Source organism: Triticum dicoccoides, chromosome 7A (assembly GCF_002162155.2).
Source record: "Triticum dicoccoides isolate Atlit2015 ecotype Zavitan chromosome 7A, WEW_v2.0, whole genome shotgun sequence".
NCBI classification, from domain to species: domain Eukaryota; kingdom Viridiplantae; phylum Streptophyta; class Magnoliopsida; order Poales; family Poaceae; genus Triticum; species Triticum dicoccoides.
The window spans coordinates 579,611,495-579,618,156 of record NC_041392.1 but is presented as its reverse complement, the minus strand read 5'-3'; the positions used below and the strand labels follow the sequence as shown (position 1 = coordinate 579,618,156).

At 42.2% G+C, this 6,662-nt stretch overlaps 1 protein-coding gene across 1 annotated transcript; it reads left to right on the top strand.

Annotated features, from left to right (window-relative positions):
• Positions 1-5,780: 5,780 nt before the first annotated feature.
• LOC119334383 lies at positions 5,781-6,348 on the top strand. Its single transcript, XM_037606963.1, has one exon. It carries the CDS (start codon positions 5,888-5,890, stop codon positions 6,086-6,088), a length of 201 nt encoding a protein of 66 aa, XP_037462860.1. The 5' UTR covers positions 5,781-5,887; the 3' UTR covers positions 6,089-6,348.
• Positions 6,349-6,662: the final 314 nt, after the last annotated feature.

The window sequence follows — 6,662 nt, the reverse complement described above, 5'->3', positions numbered from 1 at the left end:
GATAAAACATGTCGAATCTTTCACGCAAAAAGAAGTGTTGGAATTAGAGTGAATGATGATATAGGTTGCTATTTCCAAACACATAAGGGCTTGAGACAAGGAGATCCAATGTCACCTATTCTATTCAACATTGTAGTAGACATGTTGACAATTCTAATAGGTAGGGCTAAGGATGCTGGCCAAGTAGGTAGTTTGGTACCTCATCTAATTGATGGAGGTGTATCTGTCCTACAGTACGCAGATGATACAATCATCTTTATGGAGCATGACTTGGTAAAAGCGAGAAACATGAAGCTGGTGTTATGCTTATTTGAACAATTGACCGGACTAAAAATCAATTTCCACAAGAGCGAATTGTTCTGTTTTGGAAGAGCCAATGAGGAACAAAAGGCGTATAAGCAATTGTTCGGTTGTGAACTGGGGGCTTTACCTTTCACGTATTTAGGTATACCCATTCATCATTGTAAGCTAACAAATAAAGAATGGAAGTGCATTGAGGATCGATTTGAGAGGAAATTGGGCTGCTGGAAGGGTAAATTTATGTCGTATGGAGGCCGTTTAATTCTCGTTAATTCGGTTCTCACAAGTATGCCCATGTTTCTTTTGTGTTTTTTCGAGGTACCAGTGGGAGTTCGGAAAAGACTTGATTTCTATCGGTCCTGTTTTTTCTGGCAAAGTGATGAGCTGAAGAGGAAGTATAGACTAGCTAAATGGGACATTATTTGTCGACCGAAGGACCAATGGGGTCTAGGTATCGAAAATCTTGAGGTGAAGAACAAATGTCTTCTTAGCAAATGGTTGTATAAGCTTTCTCAAGAGACCGAGGCCACATGGGCACATATTCTGCGTAATAAGTACCTTCAATCCAAAACTTTATCCCAGGTGACAGTGAGGCCGATGGATTCGCCTTTCTGGAAAGGACTGATGAGAGTTAAATCGGTCTTTCTTAATCAGACCAAGTTTGTCGTCGGTAACGGTACTTCTACGAGATTCTGGGAGGATACTTGGCTAGGGACACGCCTCTTGCACTTCAGTATCCTTCTCTTTATAGTATTGTTCAACAGAGAGATGCAACCGTTGAGTCAGTATGTCAATCCACGCCTCTAAATATCAGCTTTAGGAGAGCGTTAGCCGGTAACCGTTGGAAAGCTTGGCTCCATCTTGTGAGAAGATTGATGGATGTTCAACTTTCTCAACGTCCGGATCAGTTGTGTTGGAAGCTTACTAGGAATGGAGAATTTACGATCAAATCCAAGTATTTGGATGTTATTAATTCTAGTTCTATTCCTATTTCGAAACATGTTTGGCATGTCAAAGTTTCCTTGAGAGTTAAAGTGTTTACGTGGTTTGTACACAAATAAGTCATTTTAACTGAGGATAACTTGATTAAACGCAACTGGATTGGATCCTCTCGATGTAGCTTCTGTGACACGGATGAAACAATCAAACACCTCTTTCTCTATTGTCATTTGGCAAAGATTATGTGGCAATCAGTTAACATAGCCTTCAATATTACTCCTCCGAATAATATTAACACGTTATTTGGGACGTGGTTGGATGGGATTGAGTCCCAAACAGCAAGACACATTCGTGTAGGAGTATGTGCTTTATTATGGGCTATCTAGAATTGCAGAAATGATTTGGTCTTTAACAGAACAACAAATACTCACTTTTTGCAGGTTATCTTCCGAGCCACTGCGTTGATCCGTATGTGGTCGTTACTCACTCCGACGGAGGCCAGAGAGCGTTTGGTTACTGGATCTATCCGCTGGGAGATGGTAGCACGGGATATTTTCAGCCGGTTTGGATGACGGTCATGTAATAGATGTAATAGGATAGGTAATTAGTTTTGCTATCTCTCTTTTGCCAGCCGGTTGTGGCTTTTTATTTTGTTCCTTAGCTCTTTGTGAGCAGCTTTTGTTTGAGACTTTAAGACTTTTGTTAAACCTATTTGCTTGCTAATAAAGGTGGTTGTATGCATTATTCTGATGCAGAGGCCGGGGATGTCCCCATTTTCTAAAAAAATCAGAGCATCTTTTGTGCCATGCAAGTAGAGGGTAGCTCAATGGAGCCTGCAAAATTCTCACAACCTAAACCCTTTTCGTCCCAGGTATGTATTTATTATATTCTAAGAAACTGCAAAATGTAGGTGTTGCTTTATTTGTAATATAAAACTGATTTTGCAATGTTCATACTCTCTCCATTTTTTTTCCTGATTTGATAAGGAAGAATTAATAAATCAGTGTCCTAGAGTGTTCACTGTCACAAAATTCACTTGCTTTCCTGGTTACTATTGAATGTTGATAGAAATTCAAAGGAACCCTTTTATCAAAAGGAAACGATTAGGTACAAATCAAGCAACACGAGCGTTGTTTGGCTAATTATGTTCATTGCTTAAATTTTCCTGACATAAAGTGTCCGTACACATAACATGATTAAGTACATAGTACTAAAAAACATTTGTTGTTGTACAGGAAAAAAGAGAGCGGGAGATGCCAGGTGGGGTCTCTGAAATTATGCATAAACGCCTGTGGAAAAAATTCTGCATAAAAGCTACACAATTTACTTTTTCCTACAACACACAATATTAGCAGTCACAACAGACATGCGAATTTTTCAAAAATGAATATAGCAGGCGCGTGTATATATTTTGCAGGATGCTATATAATGTTATAAAACACAATGTATTCTACTCCCTCCGTTCCTAAATATTTGTCTTTCTAGATATTTCAACAATTGACTACATATAAAGCAAAATGAGTGAATCTACACTCTAAAATATGTCTACATACATCGTATGTGGTAGTCTGTTTGAAATGTCTAGAAAGACAAATATTTAGGAACGGAGGGAGTATAACTTTTCTTTGCCATGCACCTTCTGATATCTGTGTGACCCAATTTTCTTACAATCCCATTTCTATTCAATTACCAATTGTGCGTAAAAATGAAGGAAATAGGAATTTGGAATCCCCCCCTTCCCACAGAATCATCAGGCTTGACTTACCTGATAAATACATGATGCTGGTCGCCCAACATCAACATGAAAACCGCGTCGTTGCTTGCCTGTACCATGAGGATTTGATTAGAATTTTGGACCAAGATCCTGGCCATACCCTGCCTTTGCAAAAGTAAAATGTTATAGTTTCATATCCTCCCAAACAAAGTACACGTATAGTGGAGCTGGCCTAAAATCTTTGTTCGTGAAAGTTTGAACTTGCTCTCCTGTCTTCTTTTAGGCACCTTGCCCTCCCATGTCCTAACCAGCTTACATGAGAAGCTAACTAGTTAGCTTTAGGTACATGTTAATCTCCTCACGTTTGCTCCATAATTGGTCACACCAATACATATACGTAAAGTTGGTCAAAGCGAGTAGGAGGCAATATCTGAAAACATCCAACAAAGAGATGAAGACTTGCATGCCCACACGCAAAAACCCTTATTCAGAGGGGAAATATCTCATCTCCTTTATGTATCTCATTACTTGGAAAGGCCATATATGCATGCAGCATGCGTGAGATGTTCTTCTCTGCGAGCAATCTCTTTTCCTAGCGGCAGCTGGAGAGATCAACACAAAGACACAATTGGTTCAACTTTACTACTAGCTCAAAGATATCTAAAAGCAATCGAGCTAGACATAAATATATATCAACTATATCGGGCGTAGCGCTCGCCGAACAAGCATAGACCTCTGATCAAGTGATCGTCAATCATAGGATTCTTCCTAAAAGCTTCAAAGCTTCTTATTATAAGCTTTGTGGTTACAGCCTGCAAGCACATTACATGCACGGATGTGATGCCACTAAACTAGTAGAGAGAAAGAGAGGGCATTGCATGCTTCGTCCGTTTTTGCACCTCTAGAACGGGCCAAACGGTGCAATTCTTTCTGGAAAGGCAGTGAAAGTTGTAGGCATGCATGCATGCTACTTGCACTTTGCCATTGCATTAGTGGGTGCTTTTGGGGGTCCTAAAGTGCAAAATTTAACCCTCCTTTTTGACCGGTCCTCCATTGCTAGTTAGTAATCTTCTAATTTTTTTTATTTTGACTCTCATTGACTTAGATACTAGCTCCCTGTGGATACATGTGCGAGTATGCAAGTAAAAAGTGGGATAGTACTTGTTAGGCACCGATGAATATGGGAATGAGGATAGTTTATGTTTTCCTCTTTGAACAGTTTGTTCATCTGGTTTAATTTAATTAAGTTGCTACGGAAAGACTGTTATGTACTCATCACTTTACTTCTGGACACAACTAGCTGGTTCTATGATATGTACACTTGACATGATGGAAAACTCAATAACAATGGGAGTCTCTTTTGCAAGAACATATCCAGTGCACTAGAGCTTGTGGTGCATCTGGTGCACCCAACCTCGTTATCCTTTCCTAGAAGTTGTTGAAATTGGGATGGGAAATCGGCATGTAAACACAATATACTATATGACTAACATGGTCTGTGAATACAACTCGAGAAACATAAAGGACAATTTTCTCGGTTAATAATAGCTAAGCTTAAATGGGATATGAACTCGGCTCATATTGCACTTCTGGCGCGCCCTTGCGTGTAGATTTTGTAAAAAATAGTTGCATACTCATTGTGTCTATGCACTCTATTTTTTGTAGAAGTGTCCAAAGTTTCTAAATATGTGAGCCGGGGTCGGGTGTACCGGATAACTTCTCCTCTTTTAGCAACCCTAGAATTTGCTTAATACTTTGGAGTTATAGTAAACAGTGTGATTGGAGCTTCCTGAACTTGTACACTGCTGTTTCACTTGATTCCATGACTCGGAACATAATTTAACGGCTCCTAATTTACATGGCAGAATGCATAGACATGTCAATGACTCATAGAGTAAAAAGCAACCAAGTCACTGAAGTCAACAGAATAAGACAAATAAACAGTGCAACAACCAAGTGGTAGAACCGCACAAGACCCGCAAAGAAAGGTCACGGAGCTCCAATGCATCTTATTACTGGCATAATTACTATTCTACTTTGGGCAGCAAGTGACCGGCCGCGAGCGCATGCGGCACTGCTTGGAAACCAAGCAGCGGCTAGCTGTCCCGCAAGTTGTGCGTGCGCGCGCGCGCGCGCGATTGGTTACATCGACGCAGTGTAGTGATCGATCAAGCACCGCATATATGGAGCTAGGCCAAATCCTGAAGAACGCTAATTAACAACAATATAAAACTGGCCCTGAAATGACCAAACGTATTAGTGACCCTAAGATGCCGGCTTATCGCCATAAACTTTAAAGGTTTCCCTTATCCGAACAGTGCCCTTCCTTATCTGAATTACATCATCATCCCAGAAAAATTATATTTAAATATTTTTAAAGCTATTTTTCTACCTTAAAACGATGGGCTAGGAACCCAAAATAGCATTTCGCCACAATTATCGCCGTAATATATTCACGACACTTCAAATCCAGCGACCCGATCCATGCATTTGCCGATTGTTCGTTGCTCCATCACCTGCTCTGTTCAGACGTCAGGCCTTCAGGTTTCGGAAAACAACAAAGCTGGCTGGATAGCAATCTAGACGAGCCGCGCCTGACGAGAGAATCGATCCTTCTCGGTGTGTAGTTTCACCCTGCACCGTCAGTCTCAAGAATCCTTCAGGTAGCAGCAGGCAACGTTGCGCGCGCGTCGCTCTCCGCCGTCCGTCGGATCGCGGCACGGTGCGGTTCGGAGGAATCCTGTCCGTCCAGCGGGGCTCTCCCTCCCCTATAAATCGGGAAGGGCTGGGCTGGCAGCCCTCTCAACTTAAGCAAGACACCAGCAGCAGCAGGTCGGTCCACGAGCTTGCCGGTGTGTTCCAACTTCCAAGAAGCAGCCTAGGTAGCTTAGTTTAGGAGGAAGCCAGCACAGCAGCAGGTGACCGGCTGCAAGAATGGGAGGGACCATGTCGTGCTTCGGCGGCAGCGGCCGGGACTACGACGAGGCGTACGAGCAGCCGCGGCGGTCGTCGAGGAAGGTGCGGCCGAGCGACGAGGATGGGCTGTGGTACGTCGGGGAGCGGGACGTCGACAGGAAGGCCACGGAGTTCATCGCCAGGTTCCACGCCGCCGCCAGCTACGTCGAGGCTACCTAGGCTCGGTTCATCTTATGCTGCTTCCGCCGGTGATCTCCGGGTCCGGCTACGTACCTCAGGCGCCCCGAGGTGGCTGGCCAGTCCGCTTGGTTAATCGGCCATTGATTTGTTATCCCGCTGCTCTCTTTTTCTAGTTCTATTAGTCTTGGTTATCTACATTAATCTTTGTGATTAAGGGTGTGTAATTTAAATATGTATGTTTTCCATAAATAAGGGAAATGCTGGAGGCATGAGCTTCTGTATGTGAATATATGGAGAGATATTGGCCTTTGTTGTTCGAAAAAAGAAATTGGTCTTTCAGGTGCATATACTTAATTTTCTGATTTGCTATATTTCAAGTCATCTAGAAAATAGTTACTTCAGAGTCGATCGAAGCATATGCCTACAGTTGCACATATGAGTTTGATGAACAACTCCAGTTGCGCGTCTCTAAGCTTAAAGTTGCTCATACTCCCTCCATCCGGAAATACTTGTCATTAAAATGGATAGAAAAGAACGTATCTAGAACGAAAATACATCTAGATACATCCCCTTTTATTCATTTTGATGACAAGTATTTCCGGACGGAGGGAGC